The 19,701-nt window shown below is 47.5% G+C and overlaps 1 protein-coding gene across 5 annotated transcripts in view; it reads right to left on the reverse strand.

The window, feature by feature from the left end:
• Positions 1–19,701, reverse strand: part of GALNS (galactosamine (N-acetyl)-6-sulfatase) — a 79,294-nt gene that overhangs the window by 21,563 nt on the left and 38,030 nt on the right. For 4 of the 5 annotated variants that reach the window (XM_075939867.2, XM_089781555.1, XM_075939868.2 and 1 more), the window contains 2 exons: positions 13,263–13,399; positions 9,817–9,919 (listed from right to left, as the gene is read on the reverse strand). In XM_075939867.2, coding sequence (XP_075795982.1) covers positions 9,817–9,919; positions 13,263–13,399 — 240 coding nt within the window. Of the gene's footprint in view, positions 1–3,930; positions 9,134–9,816; positions 9,920–13,262; positions 13,400–19,701 lie in introns of all 5 variants that reach the window. The other variant, XR_016350524.1, reaches the window with a different exon arrangement.

Raw genomic sequence — 19,701 nt, forward strand, 5'->3', positions numbered from 1 at the left:
ATTATTTTCTACAAGGACAAGGCCTTAGAAGCTAAGAGTTTTGCAGATACAGTGGGCCCAATCCTCAGCTGGTGTAAATCAACAGAGCTTTGAGTTACCCCAGGTGAGTATCTGGCCAAGATACTCTGATAGTCTACAAGAAGTCCTGTGGTACTTTATAGACTGACGAAGTGGGTCTTTGCCCACAAAAGCTTATTCTCCAATAAATCTGTTAGTCTATCTGATATTCTAGATGGCCTTGTAAGCAGCATCTCTTAAACATGAACGTCACACAGGAGAAGACTGAAGAATCCCTTTTAGGGAGTGGGTTGATCCAATTCCTTCCCTCCCCACAACCAACAAAAACCATCATTGGATTTACTATATTGTTTCCTGAAACATGAGAGCCTTTTTCTAACAATGTGCTATTAACCGGTTATTGATTCCATGAACAATAGTTTACTCCGGACATTATGTGAGGTGAGATACAGGCAGTCCCCGGGTTACGTACAAGATAGGGACTGTAGGTTTGTTCTTAAGTTGAATCTGTATGTAAGTCGGAACTGGCGTCCAGATTCAGCCGCTGCTGAAACTGACCGCCAGTTCTGACTTACATACAGAATCAACTTAAGAACTCCAAGCGTCCCCAAGTCAGCTGCCGCTGAAACTGATCAGCAGCTGATTCCAGGAAGCCCGGGGCAGAGCAACTCTGCCTCGGGCTTCCTGTAGTCAGCGCTGGTCAGTTTCAGCAGCGGCTAAATCAGGAAGCCTGGGGCAGAGCAGCTGGAGTGTTGCTGGGTTGGTCCAGTAGCGCCCAGAGCGGCGCTACTGGACCAACCCAGCAGCACCCCATCTGCTCTGCCCCAGGCTTCCTGATTCAGCTGCTGCTGAAACTGACCAGCAGCGGCTGAATCAGGACCAGAGCAGCTGGGGTGCTGCTGGGTTGGTCCAGTAGCGCCCAGAGCGGCGCTGCAGGACCAACCGGCAGCACCCCAGCTGCTCTGCCACAGGCGTCTGGAGAAAAGCCTAGTCTGCTGGGGAGGGGCGGGGGGGGGCGTACTAGCTGCGCCCCCCCCACCCCAGCAGACTAGGAAGACGTGGGCGGCGGACCGAGACGCACCGCGGTCCCGCCGCCTGGGTCCTCCGCGGCTTTGTTCCCAGTCTCCCTGGTCCCACCGCCCGTGTACTCCGGGGCAGCCCCGTTCGTAACTGCGGATCCGACATAAGTTGGATCCGCGTAAGTCGGGGACTGCCTGTATACATTTACAATAACTGGGAGCTCACAAAGGAGAAAGGTAATTGCTTGCATTTAGACAAATTCTCCGATCTTTGCACACTTGTAAGAACACAAGGGATGTGTCTACAGCTAGTCACAGTTCTGAGCCTTGTTAGAAAGGACCAAGTAAAGGAGCAAAGAGCATCAGATTACTTGCAAAGAGCAACCAGAAACATCTCTGCCAAGGCACCAGATCTCCTCTTGTGCCACTGCACAGCCCTGTATGTTGTAAAAGAAGCTTTGCTGAATGACTTGGATTTCCTCTTATAACAAATAAAAATAACCCTTTCCCCCAGACAGGAAAAGTGGACTTTTAAGGGGGCAAGAGTGCCTGCCCCTCCCATCCGCCTGCTGTAACCTGATTTTTTCCCCCCTCAGCGAGAGCTACCTCCCGTTGATTATACCGCTTGTGACTCGATTTTCACAGCAAATGGCCCACAGATGTTATGTCAATAAAGACATGAGACAAATACAACAGTTCGCCATTGTGGGCTCCTAGCCAAGTGATGGAATCAGCACTGTGTTAATGTAAGCCCTCTGGCGATTCATCTCCCTGGCACGATCCCAGATCCTTCTGAATTCACAAGCGACTGTGGATTACGATAGTGGCACAGCAAACACCGGACTGTGTCTCCTTATCATGGGTCCCTCATTCCAATGCTCAACACACACAACAACCAAGCAAATATTCGTATTAGGGAAAACCCAGCTTGTCTGAGGCCGGCATTCCCAGCATGGTAGCAGTTTGCTGTTCCTCCTCGTCCTTGCCACAGCCCTGGACAGCAGCAATTCTCCCTCATGGCATTTCTGAGCAAAAGCCTCCAGCACTGGAGCTCGGAGTGACCGAACACCTGAAAATGCTGGTGTTAGTTTCTCTTGGCAGCCGTTTAAGCCCTGTTGAACAAAAAATCGCTTCTAATGTGTTAACTGTCTGGAAGGGACCAGAGAAAAGGGGCAAATCGAAAAGCCTCCATCGGCTCTCAAGCAGAAGCGATCGATAGCTTGCTCATATGCTCAGAGGACCACAATCAAATGTCATTATTTGTGAGGTTCTACTTGACTTCACATCCCCCCTCACAGAAAAGGGTTTATCGATTCCTTCATGTTGATGAGAAGGGCAATCAGAACAGACCGCAGCACAAATAACCCCTTTGGCATTTTACAGTGAAACAATAGGGTGTGTTTGTGTACGTACACACACACACAAACACACACACACTCACTCCCTTTATGAAAAACCACTGACAACCACTAACAAGTTTCTAAGCTGACAGCAGAGAGGCTGAAGTTTATCAGTCACAATGCACTAAACCAAAGGGCTTTTAAAAAATATTTTTGCACAGATCCAGCCAAGGTCATGTCCCTGGTGCTACCAAACAGCTACGCTCTACTGGACAGACCCACTTCCTCAGATCAAATAGTGGAAGAAAATAGTCACAACCATATATACCAAAGGATACAATTTAAAAAAATGAACACACATGAAAAGGACAAATCACATTACCATCTTGTTAGTCTTTAAAGTGCTACATAGTCCTGTATTTTGTTTCAGCTACACTAGACTAACACGGCTACATCTCTATCACTGCTCTGCTGGAGTGAGCTGAGGACTAGGCAGAAGGAAGGAGCTTTAACCTCTTGGATGCTTAAGTTCTTGCTACCTCTAATGAAGCACAAAAATTGAGATTTTTGGAAGGAACCTAACTCTCAAAAAAAGGAGGGGCAAGCAGATTCCTTCAGAAATCCCCCAATTTTCCCCTTGGTTTCCCTCCCCCAGGCCCTGCATAAAGCTGATCTGCCCTCCCTGTAAGAGAGGGATAAGTATAGCTCCCAACTTGAAAGGCCTTCAGTGCTGCTCTTGATCAACTGGCCAGGGCACCATGGGGGCAATGCAGAGCACAGGGGCTTGTGTATGGCAGAGAGGGTCGAGTAAACTTGCCTGTCCTGGAGCTGCCTCTTTTCACGGACACCTTCTGGGCTAAATTCAGTGTGACAAGCGGTATGTGATAGACACACAAGTGATAGACATTCCGTGGTTGTGCAGAACACATACAATTTAAATGTCATAGGGATGCAGCAGGAAAAGCAACTGTAAGGTAAAGTGGTGGAGTGGAGTGGGAGAGGGGCATGCTCTGGATTACACTTAAATTGGTTTTCCTGGCTACATCTCCCTTTCTGCCCCCTTACCCTGTAAATTACAATTCTTCCGTACAAGCACACAATGCCAACTGGGTGCAACTCCTTTATTACAAAGCAAGGAGGGACTACTGGGATCATCTACTCTGACCCACTGCAGATCACAGGCCTTCCCTGAATTTGTTCTTGTTTGAACGACTGTGCATATTTTAGAAAAACATCCAAATCTTGATGATGGAAAGCCCACCACATCCTTTAGTAAATTATTCCAGTGATTAATTAAGCTCCCTGTTAATAACTTCTAGTCTAAATTGGTCTAGTTTCAATTTCCAGCCAAACTACATGACCGAGCGTCATAGAAGCCTCTGACCAATTTGCCCCTGATGTGTAGTGTACACACGGTGCTGTTCACCTGGCAAGACCAGGTTACAGTCTATGGAACAGCCTATGTTCTGACAGCCATAAGCACCAAAGCAAAGGATTCTCAGCAGGTCGAAAGCAGCATAGTTCACTGATTTCAATGGAGCCATTCCACTTACCAGAGCAGAAAATCTGGCCTGTGCCTTCCAAGTGAATCTGGTTACAGGTTTCTGCCGCACCACTGCAGCAAAGCAATGCATGCAGACCCTGCTTCCTCTGCTCCCAAAGCTTCTTTTTAAACTCCAGGGTGTGACGACGTGTTGGGGTTCCCCCGCCTCCTGCACCCCCGTAATGGCACGAACAGACTCCACCAGCCGGTAGAACAGAGGGAGTTTATTGCTTCTCCAGGATACAGCACAGATGTCATCTGGTTGCAGGGCAGGCCTAGGATGCCTCAGCCCCCCTTGAGATTGGGGGGGGGGGGGTCTCGGCTCCTAAACCCCCAGCCTGTTGCCTAGGCTGCTTCCTCCATGATGCCAGACAGAGACTAACCTCTCTTCCAGCCCTGCCCCCCCAGCCAGGGCAGCATTCCCCCTTCCTTTGTTTCTCTCCCTGGGGGGTAGCCGGTCGGACAGGTTGAGAGACCCTCTTTGCATAATGACTCATCCCCTGTCCTGCTGGGCCATGGTACCGACAGCAGCCAGTGGGGGGGTCACCCACAGCCCCAGCATAGCAACCAGCCAGGTACCCCCACTACGTCACACAGGGGTAAATAAAGTGCTTTTCCTGCACAATCATGCCTTTACTGACTCACCAATGAAGTCTGAGACTACAGAATTCTTAAACGTCTCCATGTCTCCTTTTCCCCCTCCCCCCCAGTCCAAAACCAAATCTAACTCTGGAATACAATCCATATTAAATCTCAAGTTATTTACAGATATAAATATATTCCCTCGGTAAATTCACTTATCTCTATCCTAGTCATCAGCTCCTGGATGTCAGACAATTCAGACTGCATAAATACAAACCATTTGTAAATCACAAAGGCTTTTTTACTGTGCAGCGATGGCAGCTAGGTAAATGTTCCTAATGTGAGCGACCCATGTAATTTACAAGCAAGAGTGGTGTGTGCCATCAAGTCCTTAGCCTCACTTACTTCTGCTGAGTGGGTTCATATTTCTTTCCCGTATGCTATTCAAGGGAGTAGCTGTTCATGAATACAAGTTATCTAAATAATCAAGTAGAAATAACAGGGAAGATAACACCAAATAGTTACGCAATGATTTATGGGAGGAAGCAGATTAGAAAATACTAGGTTTGGATGATAAAAACAAAACATAAAACAAACCATTTCTGCTTTGTGACTGATGACATGAATTTTAATCCCAAACTAGAATGCAGGTGATGGAACCAGTTACAGTGCATTAATGTCATAAGACTTTAATAAAGCACAGAGACTATAAACTGGTGGACTGCTGGCCTTGGATCTTTGCTGTGTAAATATCCCAAGTGCCATATGGGGAGAAGCATGCACAACCAAGTTATCTCCTGGGGTTAGCCTTCTGTAAGCTTCTCCTCTGTGCTACATTATACACCTACTTTATTACTTCGCTCCCTAACGCTGCAATCAAGCAAGCAGCTTTCCAGGTTAGAGGCTAAAATTCCTTAACTTGCACAAATTCTTCTTAACCTAGCCTGACTGTGAAAAGTATGGAGGTGCTCAGAAGAATCACATGGGACCAGAAAGATAACAATGTGATATTTTCCAGCCCTACATCAACTGGAATCTGGTTTGTTCAGTGGCATTTACAGGTATAAACATCTTAAAAAGCACACACACTATGCATTACAACTGGTGTAAGTTGTCTATATTTTGATCTGGTGGGATTCATTTTAAATGTGTAGACGTTGGTAATTTTGACACAAAAAAATTGGTCAGTAATGGCATGAATGCAGCCTCATAAATGCAGTTCCCCTGCCCCTGCAGCGATCCAACGTCACTGCCCTTTTGGCAGTGCAACGAGCCCTTTGCAGCCCTGCTACCAAGGGAATGAGTGGGGGGGACATGACTAATGTTCCCTTTAATTTTTCCCATCCATGTGCAGAATAAATTTTGTTATGTGCACCAAGGCATGTGTGGCGGTGCACCATCAGTAGAAACACAGGCTGCCGACCGTGGGCGCCCTGCTAATCATATGGGCAGCATTTGGATCTCTCCTGGGCAGCAGCCCAAGCACTCAGCTTAGAAGGAACACTGGTCACAACAGCTCAGCTGCACAGAGCTTCCTGCCTGGGGACACTGGATCCCTGCAGGAGCAAAGTGTGGGGGAGGCTGGCAGGGCAGCATCGGGGCTGGAAGTAGAGGGCTGCTGCACTGCCTGGCTTGAGGTAGATTCTATTATGCAGTGTGTTTACAGTTCAGTGCCATGGCTCTCAGCACCCCCACTGTACAGTTTGTTCCAACCCTCCTGCAGGGCAGGGCAGAGACTCTCGGCCAGGCCTGTGAGGGATGAACCCCCAGCTGTGGAAGAGGTCACCATACTGCTGAATGACTGCTCAGGGTCAAAGCCCTTCACAGAAGGGTGGCCTCCCTGCTGTCCTGCCCTCCCAAGATCGCAGCCTTCCCCACACCAGGCACATGAAGGGAGAGGGCATCACCCAGCCTGAGAGAAGCCGGAGAGTCCTCTGCAGCTCTGCTGTCATGGCCCCACTCGCTCACCAGCCAGGAGTGCGGGAGCTGTCCCTAGGCCTCCCATGCAGCCAGGAGGGATGTTAAAATAGTTCGTTGGTTCAGCACTAGTGTTTAACCTGTTAACTTAGGGCCTAACATGTGGTCCCGCCACAGCTGTGAGGTCCAGCGCTGCAGCTAGGGCTGCTTCAACACAGCATGGCCTGCCAGAGTTCACTGGCAAGACACAATTAACCAGTCAACCGGTAAGCCTCATGCTTACTAGTATCCTTACCAGCTAACTGGTTAACATCCATAACAGACATGGGCTCCTCCTCCTGTATAGAGAGTCCTGGCCAGATGGTCTCTGCTCCAAGCCAAGACCTCAGCCTCCCGCGAACTTTGCACCCATGTTCTGGGCCTCTCAGTGGCACACGGAGCCCTCTTTGGCTGCACCCCAATCCTAACCCGACCCTGCCCACCATTTAATATCCTGAAAGAGTAAAAACAGAAAGAAAAAAATTGAATTCGGACAAGACTATTCATATTTAGTAATTTTCCATTCTGCCAATTAAGAAGAGTCTTTCAAGAGCGAATGGAGGTTTGGCTGAAGCATAAAACAATGAAACAACTCTACCAAAATTACAAGATACTAAATTATCCATTAAATAAACCTCTTGAAAACAAACAGAGCTGTTTTGGCATATCTGGCCAACCACAGGTCTGTTTTAAATGGTTGCAATTCCAATAAAAATGATGGAACTATATCAGCTTTCACCAGATCTGACTTTGGCCCCATCATCCTTATGCATGAAAGGCTTCCAAGTTCAAAGGGGGTTGACTACGTCTCCACATTTGACTCAGATAATCACATAATGAGCCAGTCAGGAGACCCCACCATTAGAAAGGGTAAAAATGCACCTTTAGCCAAAAGCCCTACTGGCTTGGCAAGGCAAACTCGTGTGTTCTGTCAACAATCAGGATTTCTAATGTCACTCTAGAGCCGTGGTCCCCGCTATGGCGCCCGCTGGGCCATTTATGTGCGCCCGCAGAGCAATCTGGGCTGGCCCCGCCCCCGGGTGTGCAGCAGGTGCCAGCCCCGGGCACATGGGCGGCCCCTACCCCGGGGTCGCGGTGCGTGCCGGTGCCGGCCCTGGCCCCGGGCGCGCCGCACATGCCGGTGCCGGCCCTGGGCGCGCGACACCTGGGCGGCTCCTGGCCCCGGATGCACAGCGCATGCCGGTGCCACCCCCGGGTGCGCGGCGTCTGGGCAGCTCCTGCCCGGGGTCGCAGCACATGCCAGCGCTGGCCCCGGGTGTGCGGCGCATGCTTGGCCCCAGCCCCAGTCACGTGGCCTGTGAGCGGCCCCGCCCCCGTACGCCCAGCGCGTGAATGGCCCCGCCCTCAGGCAACCGGCAGCCACAAAACGTTGGGGACCACTGCTCTAGAGTGTATTAAAGTCCACTTGCAATAAAGCCAGCAAGCAAAACTGGCCCCTCCTACTCTACCAAGAGTATTGCAACCATAATGCCAATATTACTGATAACAAATATCAATGTTACTGATCACAAAGAAGTAACAGCAAGCAGGAACTGTGTAGCGGTCATGTCTGACTAGCTTGCAAATAAGAAAACAAACACCAGAACTGTAAAAATATTCTGTATTCTGGCTGATTTTAAACTCGTGAGGGTTATAATTAACGTCTAGAGGACATGAGAGGAACAGGAGCAAACTTCTGACCCAGCTTCCTCTGCATGTTGTTAATGGCTGGTCTGTCCACTAATGTGCTCCAATTTTACCCACATCAACCACATGTGATACAAGCTGCAGGAAAGCAAGTGAATTTTTAATCATGTCTCTGATGTACAGCATAATTACGGACTTTAATCAGCCAGCAGTTAAAGACTTCGAAAGAAGAAATATTCCTTAATTACCTTACTGCCACTGCTCACAGTGGGAGAGTCTTTGAAATGAGTAACAGGTCTCCATTACCACAGCTACATACATAGGCAGACATGGGGAAACAGGGCTAGATCAGTGCTTTTTTTTCTCTGAACAAGGTACACAAGAGCGTGTGTGTGCTCATCTCGCAATGGAGAGCCGTTACTCAGATCTGACATTATCTTCTGTACACGTGGGAAGTGTACAGCTGTGCATATGCGCACCCTTTCCCAGTGTTCCCCCTCATAGAGCGAGAATCTTCCACACACTGACTCTCCTGAGACATAGCAGCTTTATTCACATACACTTGTATGCAACTATGTTGCGTCATCCCCTTCACCAAGGGTTAATGATATCAAGTGTGCGGTGCATTTTTGGGGCCCAGTTTTCCTTCCAGTCAATAAGTCTCTCTGGTGCCATATCAAACTGCAACTTGGACTCTTTGAGCCTTACAGTCTATGTACAACATTTACATTCATGGCTGTAAACGACTCCCTTGATGCTGCCCCCTCCCCTCGCCTTAAGTATACAAACTACATGCTTGTTTTCACATCCGCAAATGCCAGCAGCACTTAGTTCTGCACCTGTGAAGCCCTGAGGACCTACCACACATAACAAATAGTAATAATCTTACAAACAGTCCCCCGTACCACCAGCCTGCTGTTGAAATTGCCGAGAGCTGTGCCACAGCACGTTTACTTCACTTTTAAGGGCAGAATCAGCATGGCACAATTGTAATGCTGCCATTTGTGAAATGCCCCAGAGTTTAGTACCTAAGTTTGGAACAAGAAAAACACAAGATGAGAAAACCAGCAACAGCGTATAACTTATAACAAAGGGGTGATCAACCAGGAGAGGTCAAAAATGTGTTAAGTCTTAGAACGATTTAGGCTTGTGCACGCTTTTGTAAGAGATTAAACATGTGTGCTCTGTTTTCAGCGACTCTTTACCCAGTCAGCTGCTGACAGCTGTGCTTCCTTCCCTCTGCCTGCATTGTTTAGCAAAGCAGCCTTATATTCATTTATATCGGGGGCATTCAATTCAGACGCAGGATCCGCACCAACCACTTAATGTCACACTCCAAATGGAGTGACAGATAGGCTTGCTAAGAATTCAATCAAGAAAAGATGCTTAACATTGGAGTCTAGTAAGTGCTAAAAAACCCTCCAACAGCCCCAAACAACCCAAGCGGAGAAAGTTTTCTGTGATTGCCCTGGAACAACACTGCCATATCTATGGAGGCTTCCTTCCTCCATTCACTTTATTCTACACATCCAGCTGTAACTACACATCAACGTCTCCAGGAAAAGGCTGGTTTAAAATGGAGCGCAGTGACATGCCGGTGATTTCAAATGCCCCTTTAATGGGGTCCCCCCCGCCACCATGAGGAGAATGTCACTGGATGCCCCTGGGAGTGGGGAAAACAAGCGGAAGGGTTTAGTTTATTTTCGGTTACCTGGCTGAACTGCTCCCAGGAGTTGCTCCAGGTCCAATAGTGAGCCTTGTAAAGCCCCCGTCTCACGGCCATCATCTCGTTGCCACGGTAATAGAATATTGGCCTGCCGGGGAAGCAGAAGGGGGAGGGGAAGTGCAGCTGCATGAGCAATGCAATGTGCCCGCACTAGCGCTTCAGCAGGCACCCTGATAAGGGAGACAAACACTTTAATGGAGTCTGACTTCCGATTCAGCTATCAGTCAGGCACAGGCTGCCTGCTAATCGTCTCCGCTGCAAGGTTTTCAATTAACATTTTTTAAAGTGTTCATCAAGTTGAGAGCTCACATTGCGCAAGAATGAAACATTATACAACTGGGCTGCCAGGGATTGTTAATCCTTGAACTATCAGACCCTGTAATTTTCCATAGAGCGTGACGATTTAAACACCAAATGTCTCAGAAGAGTGGGGTGTGTGATGGGGATTCACAGAACATCTGATGCTTGGTCTCCTGTTTATGGCTGGGGACAGCTAGAGAGCACCAGACGACCAGCTGTTTCTGTCACACCGGCTGATTAGCCGGAGAAGAGGGAAATGGCATTGAAGATGCATTCTGCTTTCCAGTGTCCTTTCAGAATGCACCCAAATCACAGCCGCGAGCACTCCAATGTGCTTTATTTTCCATCCCCATCAACGGCTCAAAAAGCCTTCCCTTTAACCTGGCCTAACGTAATTCTGGAGGATACCTTTGTCAAATGACCGTGGTGCTCTTAATTTAGGGAGCACGCTGGGGATATATTTGGAAAATATATTCCATTCAGACCAGTTAATGGTCTGTGCCACACTTTCAAAAAAATCCTATGGGAAGCTCAGTACTGGTCCCCTTTTCCTTTTGGGTTCACTGGCAAAATGCTCCATTGCTCTTGGAATGGAAGATAAAACAAAACCACCCAATTGCTATAGAACTGAAGCATCTACAGAGGGCAGGCTGAGTTGGCAGCATTCCTCATGCAAGGACTTCCAACCTGGTCAGCTTTTTCCAATAGTTAAAGGTGGATGACACGATATCAAAAAGTTGGTCATCATCAGTTCTGAGTCTAGAGCTTTGGTTTGGACTCAGAATTCCTATTTCGGAAGAATTATCCAATCTTCCGGTTCCACCGCAAAAACCATAACTGTATGGTAGGAGAAGATGAAAAATCTCCCTGACTGAGGCATAGGAGTGATCTTAGATTCCTTATGTTTTGAGTATGAACTATAGTTTTTATCATGCACAAACAATCATAGAATACTAGGATACTAGGACTGGAAGGGACCTTGAGAGGTCATCTACTCCTTGTATTTATGAGGAGCTTGCGAACAAAGGGAAAAACACAGTCAGCACACAGGGCTCATTCCCTTTGGTCCATTTTGTACACACCAAGAACTCCTAAGGGATAATGGGACGGAGGTGAGAGGGATTGCAAGGACGCAAAACTAGGCCCTCTTCTTTCACACCAGTAAAAAGAAGAGGACTCATCCTGTTCTTCCCCACCCTTATTATTTGTTCCTCAAGGAACTTTCTCTAGTTGGGGTGTCTTTGTGTTAAGTTTTCTGGGTTTTTTTTAAACAATCTTTTCCATCCCCAAACATCTCTATTGTTCCTGCTTTCTTATCCAAAAAGAATGTTAAATCCTAGCCCACTGGAAAATATATTAATGGAGCTTTTGGCTTTGGAAGAGCTGGCCTGGTTCATCTTGTGCATTCAAGTGACAATTATTGTAGAGCAAGTGGCAGAATAATAAAATATTAGCGTCTGCGGTGAAAAAAACCACCTTTGGGTCAATAAAGAACCTCTTCAACCTTAAAGAAATGAAATTATACTAGTTGCAGACTGTGGTGGGTCAGACCCGCCCCCTCCGGAAGCCCCGGGGTCCCCGTTGTGTCCGGAGGACAGGGGCTGGGCGGCACAGGACGCCGCGGAAAGTCTCAGGTGGGGAGCGCCAGGGCCGGCAACAGGCGGCAGGACGGAGAGACAACTCCGGTGCGGTCAGGGGCCGGCCATAGTGACGTCACCCGGGATGTCACCCTCATGCGACCCGGAAGTGGCGCGGGGGGATGATGTCAGAGGGGACGTCATCCGGGCGGGGGATTTAAATGGAGGAGCCGGGCCAGCGAAAGGGGGGATCTCCCTGGCAAACAGAGAAGGGGGTGAGCGGCAAGCCGGTCCGAGACTTTGGAGGCCTTGGGGTGAGGCATAACCCCGGGGTCCTCTGACTACCCAGTAGGAAGCACGGGGGAAGAAGCGGCCCAGGGCGGGGGAGTGGACCCGGAGAGCGGGGGAGTTTAGGGGTTTTTCGACCCCCTTCGCTAGGTCGGACCTAGGTCGAACCTTTGGGCCCTGGGTCGGGGTTCGGAGTGAGGTGGGCCCGAACCCCCTTTCCCCCCCCCAGTGGGCCGTCATACCAGTCGGCGTTCAGTCGGGTGGGGATAGTTCGCCCCGGCGCATCTATAGCGCAACCTAAATGTAATAAACTTATAGACACTAACCAGACTAAGTGGGTTTGTTGCAGGGAAACCGGGAGTGGGGTACTCGGGGACAAGGAGAACCCCGTACACAGACATTTCCCAGATCCCATAACACCCTCAATCCGACCCCAGGTGAAACACCTACATCGCTATGCAGGTGCTTTCTGCCCTAATGGGTCCAAACACAGCGTTACTGAATTAAGGTTCAAGGTCAGTACTGAAGAGAACACAGAAGACTCCTGCAAGTGTCCCTGGGCCTTCTTCCATGCTCTCCCCTATTTATGGGACACCCTCTCTGCTGTGTCAGGCTGCTTCCTTCTCCTCCTGGAAACACTCACCTGCCCTACATGGCCCCGGAAAGGAAGTCAAGGATGTCTATTGTCTAATCTTGCCTTGTTTTAACACAGCCCACTCCCTGCTGTCCATTAGCCCAGCTCTTCAAATCAAGCTCAGCCCTGACAAAGGAGCCATACAAGCAGACCCAGAGGAGCAAGAGGGCTTTCAGCAAAGTCCCTTTCCAGGGTCAAGGCCTGTATGCTTTTGTAGGCAGCGGCAGTGTTCTCTGAAGGATCCAAATAGTCTTGCTGCCACACAGCTCTAAATAATTAAACCTCCTCTCCCTAGCCAGGTTAGAGTTCCCAGGATTTATCCCCAACATGACCGCAGGCTGTTCCAGGATCTGTGCTAACCCTTTGACACTTGAACATGCCCATGGAATCCATTTCATGGCAATTTGCTGAGTTTCAAGTAGTCCCACCTGGCTAGCTCCAGCAGGTAATTAGCACAGAAAGTCAATCTCTACTGCTCACCCCGATTCAGCTATTAGGAACACAAAGGGCACCGGGCCAGTTGCAAAATTAACCATAATTTTAAAAAAGGGATTTTTAAAATAAACAAATGAGTTCTACGCCCGTCCAAGAAGCATGAGGGAGGAGCTGTGAGCTCTGCACTCATAACTAACCTGTCAATTACCCTGCCCTGCCGGATGGCAGGTAAAAGGTCAATACCGTCAACCTGTCTGTCTGTGGGATGCTGCAGTCCCGCCAGGGAAAGGCTGGTGGTGAAGAGATCCATCACATTACCCAGCTGATGACTCACCTGAAATCGACAAGACAACAAAGAGCATTTGCACAGACTTCCCATACAAACTCAAGCAGACGAGGCTGCCTGCTTCCCAGCCGCAAAAGGGCTGCTTTCTCGGCCCCATTCCTTTTTTGCATCTCTTAACATTTCTCACTTGGAGCTTGATCCTTCTCCCATCAGAGTCACATGCAAAGTCCCTATTCGCATCTAGAGGGCTGAACCAGACCCTTCTTCCTTTCATGTTGTTTTTCCAAGGAGTTTTTTTAATCTTCCCCTTTATTTCACTCATTCATTCATAGTCAGGAGTGTCACTTTGGGATGCTTAGCCTCCCCTCCCCCTGGTTTGCACAGGCACAATAGTATTCATGTTGAGATTGAAAAAAGTAAGTATACAAAATTCCTTTGATTTATTCCACTCATTGGCCCCTTCCAGAGCCCTGCAGGCCAGGGGTGAGCTCCCAGGAAGTACAGAGCTGGGCGGATGAGGAGTGACCTTCAGGGACCAATAACATAATTTACAAACAGTTTTCAGCAATTCCTGAATAGAGAAACTGCACTATTTTAGAGTATTTTTATCAAGGAGGAAAACCTACCATTTTTTACTCTAGTGGAGTTTTTAGAGGTTTTTATTTTAACTGATAGCAATTTATAAGGTATTTATAATTCCTTCTGTCTTAATAATTATTCTAAAAACAAGCATCCCACACGATCTTTGTTTTTGCCTATTACCTTCTGACTGATTCGCGCTCTCTCTCTCGCACACACTCACTCTTTCTGTGCTATGCTCCTACATTAGGATACTACCATCTGCCTTGGGAAATTAACCACCGTGGCACAGAGTTGAGGCAGATATTTTAAGTCGAGTGAGAAAGCGTGAGCCCGCCGTGCTAAGATGAATCAGTACCAGATGTAATACAACAGATCCTTCCCAGGCATACTGCGAATTCTGAAATGAGGAGCCAGGAGACGCAATGCAATATGCGTATAGTGGAGAAAAGAACATTTTCTTTCTTCTCCATCCAGGGCAGATCCACATATTCTTCTAAATACCCAGGACACCAATATATCTGTCAAAACATTGACCATCAAAGCCTGACTTATCCACAAATCTTCCTGCTAATAAGTAATGGATCTCCATTTACCAAGCTGACATTAAGACATTTAAATACTAGAGCAAATTCTGATAAGAGGAACAGTACAACACATCAGCACAGTTGTTTTAGAGTCTTCAGCCCTATTAAGGGGAACACACCTTTCTCGGATTTTCTAAACCTCTTGTTCTAAGTGGCTAGGATGGCCAATAGGTTGAAAAAGAGAACATCTAAGAACTTAAGTGGGGAATTAAAAGATATTTCTGAAAATTACAGTATTTTTCTCTTTCCAGAAGCAACAGGCTACAGGCCGTGCTTGCACTAGTAGGGTGGATTAAGCATTTAACATTGCAATGTCACTCTGCTGGATTACAGTTACTTCCTCATTTCTTAACTACTCGAATTCATCACAAAGCACTTAACACTGCGGTAGGATACAGGGATGTAAAAAAGTAGTAAAATAGTCGACTACCCTCATTTCCCTCCCCCCTTTCTGCCTCTATATCAGAGGCAGCAAGGGGGAAAGCGGGGAGCAGGAGCCGGTACTCTCGCTAAATTTAAAAGGGAGAGGTACAGCATAGGACCTGGCGCAGGCTGGAACTGAAGCAGTCCCGGGTCGTGCCGGGTCCCAGACCTACTCTCACTGCGGCTCTGCAGTTTAAATGTAGCAGAAGCCAGGTTGCCAGCTCACCCAGCTCCTACTACATTTAAACCGCCGAGAAGCAGCAGCCCCTTATCGACTAATCGTGGACTTGATACACATTGCATCGATACTTAATTAGTAGGATACGGGAAATGCTTCCCCTGTCCCTACAGAGGAGAAATTGAATGAAAAGCACCAATCATAGGAAGGGATGGGAACGGATACCAGAAGAGCCACACAAATCCAAACCCAAACAAACCCACATACACCATACCAAATCCTACAAACCTCCCACTGCCTTCCACCCCAACAAGTAAATCAGACACCAACAGGACAGTAACTTGCTGCGCATACACAACGGTTGCACACACGCTCCCTGTTCCTTGAATGACGGATGTGCCTTTGTATTGCTGATTCAAACAGGAACACAAATTCTCTAGGGTGGCATCACATACTGAGGTGGGGTGGGGAAGGGTAAGGCCCCATGGGCTCCGTTCTGATGGGTGCTAGTATGTTGCTCCTTACACTCTGCTGTCTGCATGCTACTCCCTTGGGATACACCTACACTGAAAAAAAAATTCACAGCAGCAAGTCTCAGAGCCCAGAGCATTTGACCTAGGCTCTCATGCTATGGGGGCTGAAAACAGCAGTGCAGTCACTTCTGCTTTGGTTGGAACCCAACTCTAAGACCCATGCCCTTCAGTGGGCTAGCATGAGTCTGTTCACTAGGGCTGGGAGGCTAACCCCCTGCTGCAGGGTAGCATACCCGTTGGCTCCTGCCTTGCATGTGTTTTGCAAAAGGCTGTGCACACGGGAAGAGTGCACAGACATTAAATAATAACAATGTTATCCTCCTTCAAAGAAGCTATCACCTCCATTCCTGACAAAGGTGGACAACTTCACACAAGAGCGTCTCGGATTCTCGCTCCGTTATTTACCTTTTGCACATCACATGCATTGTGAGGCTGGAGAAATGCCATGCAAAGGATTTGAGAGACTAATAAAGGGGCGATTTGGCCCATGATCTAGTTATTAACGTGCCTGCAGCAGGCATGAATGGGACAGCTAGCGTGTAAGACTTTTTGCAATTAGGCCTTTCACGGTTTATAAGGCAAATCCAAAAAAATAAAATCACTTTCCATGTCGCCACTCAATCCAGTCACCTGCATCTTTTGGCTAACAGACAGTAAGAGCCAACAGCCAAGCAGAGACGTGTGCCTCTCATACGCTGCATTGTGACAATCCTACGGAGCTACCACTGACTTCTTGTACCGGCCTTTATTAAACATAACCAGATGTAGATGGCTCCCTTTAATCATCCAATTATATGTCTGGTCTCAGACAACATTCTTCCGTGAAGCAGAGAAAACTTCTTAAGGAAATTAAACGCCAGTGCCATAGCCACTTGGATTTATCTGTGCTCTGCAGCACCGCAAAGAGGGAGAAAAAAAATAAAAAAGGTTAATATTTATCCCAACTTTGAAGTATTTTCAGAGATTTTTTTTAAATTACCATTTTCTCCTGTCAACAGCACTCTCATTCTAGTTGCCTCTTCCATTTTTTTCCTTAAGAAAAGAAAAATAAAAATCCAGAGAGAGTAACAGCCCAGAGAAAATAAATAATATATAAAAGGAGTGCGAGATCAGATATTCCTCGTATCAGTGAGGAGCAGCTGGCATTAGGGACGTAAGAAGGGCTTCCCCCCCCCCCCCCCCGCTTTTTTTTAAATCTCAGTGAACACATAACGTCTTTAAGAAAATGAAATCCTTTTGCTGTGGGCCACGTTGCAGGAAGAAATCGTCACCACTGCCGTTATCAGTGCTTTCAAGCTTTAACTCTGAATCAAAGGCGACAATTAATAAAGTCGCCCCCGCTAGGAAAGGAAAGGAGGGAAGCTAAATATTTGAAACTGGGTGAACAAATGTCAGGGTGTTTTTAAATAAAATCCTTTTACAGTTATCACAGCGAGCAGACCTGATATCCCTGTCTAATTCAATTTCAATTTGCGCCCCATGGGAGATAGTGAAGAAAAGGTTGCAGTGCTGTCTTTGGGTTGATATGTTCTTTTCTCCTTCAGGGAGCAGGAACTGGGGAGGGCCGGGGAGGGGGCACGCAGAAAGAGAGAGGGATTCAAATACCAGCAGAATATGAATTTCTTTCAGCTGGATCCTTCCAGAAGGCAAGTGTGATGCAGGGAATGTTTAAATGATGACTTGTTCTGAACTCACCTGGAAAATGGAGCAGGGGAGGAAGCTACAGAAAGGGTGCTTGTGAGGGAATAAACATACCCACACACGGGGCCAAAGGGAACTGAATTTTCATGCCAACACCAGAAGCAGCCTCCTGTGTCATAGCACCCCATTTCCACCAGCCCTTGCCTATTACTCTACTCATATGCCACTGGAATTGTCCACTTGATTTCCTTTATAAATTCTACTCAACATTCCTTTTTATCTACTATATATTTGAGAGTTGATGTGTCTGTCTGTCCGTGAGTCTGTGTGTTCAAGAACTCCTCCTACACGGTGAGAGCTAGGACCACCAAATTTCCTCTTCTCCTAACTTGAAACAAGCTACGGGTTTGGTTGTGCTAAAGCAATGGGATGTGCCTGGAATCCGACTGTTTCTCATCAAACAGAAAGGGAGGGCAGTGGAAGCAAGGAAAGTTATACTCCAGAATGACCATGGGGGGACACAAGCGCGCCAGCCCCAGGTAGCAGCTGCCAGCCGGGCACCGCAGCCCCCACCATCCTGGGGGAGCAATGCTGCCAGCCAGGCAACATGGCCCCCACGCTCCCCAGGAGCATCCCCACACACCATCCAACCCCCTGCCCTGACTCCTGCACCCCTCCCCTCCCGCCCTGACTCCTGCAACACCCCAACTCCCGCCCAGAGCCTCCCCACACCTTCCAACCCCCTGTCCTGACTCCTGCAAACCCATATCCACAGCCCCCCTGCTCTGAAGAACCAAAGCAATGCTAGATAAATCTTCTAGCATGAAATAAAGAAATACGCCCACTGAAATAAAAAAAGCTACAAGTCAGTAAGACCATCAGCATAAGAACATAAAGACCATACTGGGTCAGTGCCCTGTCTTCCAATGTGGCCAATGCCAGGTGCTTCAGTGGGAAAGAAAAGAACAGGCAACCACTGCTCTTGCCCACTCCCGGCTTCTGGCAATCAGAGGGCAGGAACACTCAGAACATGCGGCTGCATTCCTGACCATATTGGCTAATGGTGGATCTATCCTCCATGACCTTACCTAATTCTTTCTTGAACTCTGATAGAGCTCTGGTCTTCACAACATCCCTGGCAAAGAGTTCCACAAGCCAAGTGTGCACTGTGTGAAGAAGCACTTCCTTTTGTTTGTTTTGAACACGCTGCCTATTAATTTCATTGAGTGATACCTCTTACGTTTATACAAAAAAGTAAATAGTATTTCTCTACTGACTTTCTCCACACCCCTCATGATTTTAGAGACCTCTATCATATCCCTCACAGTCATCTCTCTTCCAAGCTGAACAAATCTTTTTCTTTCCTCATACAAAAGCTGTTCTATACTCTTCATCACTTTTGTTGCCCTTCTCTGTCCCTTTTCCAATGCTAACATATTGTTTTTGAGATGGGGTATTACGCACAGTATTGAAGGTGTGGGCCTAACATGGATTTACACAGTGCCACTTTGATGTTTTCTGTTTTATTCTCTATCCCTTTCTTAATGGCTCCTATTGTTTGCTTTTTTGACTGATGCTGCACCCTGAGGGAACTATTCACAATGTCTCCAAGATCTTTTCTTAAGAACATAACAATGGCCATACCGGGTCAGACCAAAGGTCCATCTAGCTCAGGAGCCTGTCTTCCAACAGGGGCCAATGCCAGATCCCCAAAGGGAGTGAACAGAACAGGAAATCATCAAGTGACCCCTCTCCTTGTAATCCAGTTCCAGTCTCTGACAAACAGAGGCTAGGGACACCATTCCTGCCCATACTGGCTAATAAGTATTGATGGACCCATCCCTCCATGAATTTATTTAGTTCTTTTTTTGAACCCTGTTAGAGTCGTGGTCTTCACAACCTCCTCTGGCAAGGAGTTCTGCAGGTTGACTATGCACTGCGCAAAGAAAACCTTCCTTTTGCTTGTTCCAAACCCGCTACCTATTAATTTTATTTGGCAGCCCCTAGTTATTCTGTTATGGGAACAAGTGAATAACTTTTCCTTATTCACTTTCTCCATATTTGTCATGATTTTATAGACCTCTGTCCTATCCCCCCTTAGTCTCCTCTTTTCTAAACTGAAAAGTCCCAGGTTTTTTAATCTCCCTCCATCTGGCACCCTTCCAAATCCCTAATAATTTTTGTTGTCCTTTTTCTGAACTTTTTCCAATGCCAAGATCTCTTTTTTGAGATGAGGTGACCACATTTGTATGCAGTATTCAAGATATGGGCGTATCATGGATTTATATAGTGGCAATAAGATATTCTCTGTCTTATTCTCTATCCCTTTTTTAATGATTCCTAACATTGTGTTTGCTTTTTTGACTGCTGCTGCACATTGAGTGGATGTTTTCAGAGAACTCTCCACAA

This window comes from Pelodiscus sinensis, chromosome 12 (genome assembly GCF_052426305.1).
Source record: "Pelodiscus sinensis isolate ZL-2025 chromosome 12, ASM5242630v1, whole genome shotgun sequence".
In the NCBI taxonomy this organism is placed as follows: domain Eukaryota; kingdom Metazoa; phylum Chordata; order Testudines; family Trionychidae; genus Pelodiscus; species Pelodiscus sinensis.